At 32.6% G+C, this 2492-nt stretch overlaps 1 protein-coding gene across 1 annotated transcript; it reads right to left on the reverse strand.

Moving 5' to 3' along the window:
- Nucleotides 1-286: 286 nt before the first annotated feature.
- LOC133315802 (CCG-binding protein 1) lies at nucleotides 287-2128 on the reverse strand. Its single transcript, XM_061517474.1, has 3 exons — nucleotides 1857-2128; nucleotides 1533-1606; nucleotides 287-725 (listed from the first exon to the last, which is right to left on the reverse strand). The coding sequence occupies exons 1-3, from the start codon at nucleotides 2062-2064 to the stop codon at nucleotides 414-416; spliced, it is 594 nt and encodes a 197-aa protein (XP_061373458.1). The 5' UTR covers nucleotides 2065-2128; the 3' UTR covers nucleotides 287-413.
- Nucleotides 2129-2492: the final 364 nt, after the last annotated feature.

Consider the following 2492-nt stretch of genomic DNA (forward strand, 5'->3'; position numbering starts at 1 on the left):
ATCTTAAATTGAATGTTTTCGTCATATTTCTGAAAATCGAGATTCTTGGGTAAAAAATTTCTCCTCTACCAAACATCCCTTAATGTCAATGAAGAGAAGTACAAGTTTCCATATAATTCTATTATGTGAACTTTTAGAATTCATTCTGAAAAATATTAATAAGTTATGCATCAAGGATCCAAATTAAAAAAATTAATAATAAAGATAAAACATATTTAAACAAAAAACAAACATATTTATAGATTAAAAAAAAAAACTTGACTAAGTCATGGATCAGATCCAGAAACAAAAAAAAAAACCCCACAAATTTCACACTAATTCTATTCACATGGTCATTCACACAGGGAATAGCTAGGCCACTAAATAGAGACATTCTATTTACTATTTGCTTAAAGATAAGGTGGGATTAATTATCAATCTGTTTCATGATCAGGTGCAGGAGAATACCATGCAGGGAACCTGCCTTTGCTTCTAAGAAGCCTAGTATATGGCGAATCAGGCATTCTAGCTTGCTCTTCTTCCATCATTTCATCAGCAGATCTTGGCAATCCATCTGGTATAGGACAAAGTCTCTTACCTTCATCTGATTTTACATCCTTGGCCAAATTCAAATCGCCCTTCTTTAATTTATGCATAAGTGCAATCCCGTGCAAACATCCTATCAAGGATTTTACACCACCAGTCTCAAGAATCAACCTCTCTACGTCTGCTTTTGGTGACTCTTTCTGTAAAAGATTACGTGAAGAACTGATTTGTTAAGGCACCAACAAATATCCTTTTGTGTTTTTTCAAAACACGATTTCAAAAGACAACATAACAGAACATGGCTTATAACATAGGAGGATGCAAAACATATCATGCGAGAAGAATTGCAATAAAAAAGACTATCAGCTAACTAATATAATATGTTTTCACTCCTATTGAAACATCTTTCCATTATTTTTCTTGAAATATATAAAATCATTAATGTAGCTTGACCCAACAGCTTAAAGCTTTTGAGTTGAATTGGTTCTTTACATGGTATCAGAGCCTCGTGTCTCGGGTTCGATCCTCGCCGCCCCTCACTTTCTTTAGTGGAATCTCTTTCTTCGCACATGTAAGTGAGCATGTGCATCGTCCATCCTTCAAGCCAATAAGCTCTCGTGTGAGGGGGCATGTTTAAATATATAAAACCAGCCTCACCCAACAGCTTAAGCTTTTGGGTTGAATTGGTTCTTTAAAAAAAAAAATTGGGGCTGAGACATTATTAGCTTAATATTTTTTTTTAAGTTTCTTCCCATATAATATTTCATAAAGGCAGAGAAAGAAGTTTCTTCAACTTCAATTTTCTTCCTCTTATTACTTCACAGATTTGAGAAATAAATTTGTCCAGAAAAGCTTTATTTTAGTCTATAAACAAAACACAGAAAAAAGGTTAACAAAAAAAAAAAAAAAAAAGCAATTTCTTTCTATAAACTAGATCTGAATTACCACAGAACAAACAAGGAAAAAAATAAAAAATAACACCACAAGCTGAAGAAAGAAAAACATACTTCAAGATCTTTCAGCTCAAAATAAGCCTGCCAGCAACTATAGGATTGGTCACCTTCAAGCGTTGAACAATAATCTGTAAAGTTTAAAACAAAATATGAATATAACCAACACAACATAACATGATAAAAATTATAATCAGACTTACATCTTTTCCAGCAAGAAAATTTTTGCTTGCAAAAACTCATATCATTAGCGAAGGAGGGGGGAAAATCATAAATTGATAAAACAAAATAAAAATACATAAAGGGATCTTTGGAATCGTTATAAAGTTGGAAAATTTGGTAACGAGAGATTCAAAGAGAAAAGAAGAAGACGTAAAGCACCTGCGAGCTCTTTCTCAGATTTTTCGATCAAAGGAGGGTCTTTGACGAGCCTTTCAAACTTGGTTCGGCTAAAAGGTTCAAGCTTGGGGATATAAGGGTGGTTCCTCGATGAACAACAAATAGTGAAAGCATGTGTTATTGAAGAGGCTCGGTGATGAAAATTCTGAAGCAGCGGAGCAGAGGAAGGACGAAGAAACGATGTCTTCATTGTTAGGGGTGTTAATGATCACAACCTCTGTTCTATTGAAATAAAAAAAGAAATTAGAAAGAGAGAATGCTTAGGATAAGGTTATATGGAATGAGGACGCAAGATATACTATTTTATACTGTGAAATTCTGTGGGAGTGTCTCCTTGGATAAGGATGATAGTATTGTAGATTTTTATTATTATCATCATGAATCCGTGTAATTAACAAAAGATATTATGAAAGATATGTATAATTATGGAAAGGATCAATTTACATCCTGTATAATGAATTTATATCCAATTTAATCTAATTGCATATGGTGAATATAGCAATAATTAGAAAAACAAATATATAACTTTTTTGGTAAATTAAAAATGAAAAAATGGAAGTATAATGTTGTTAGGTTATGTTATAGAAATAGGAATTGTGGGACCCACACTTGTTTTAC

Source organism: Gastrolobium bilobum, unplaced genomic scaffold (assembly GCF_033153095.1).
Source record: "Gastrolobium bilobum isolate Gb01-03AN ecotype WA unplaced genomic scaffold, APGP_CSIRO_Gbil_v1 utg10138, whole genome shotgun sequence".
Lineage (NCBI taxonomy): Eukaryota > Viridiplantae > Streptophyta > Magnoliopsida > Fabales > Fabaceae > Gastrolobium > Gastrolobium bilobum.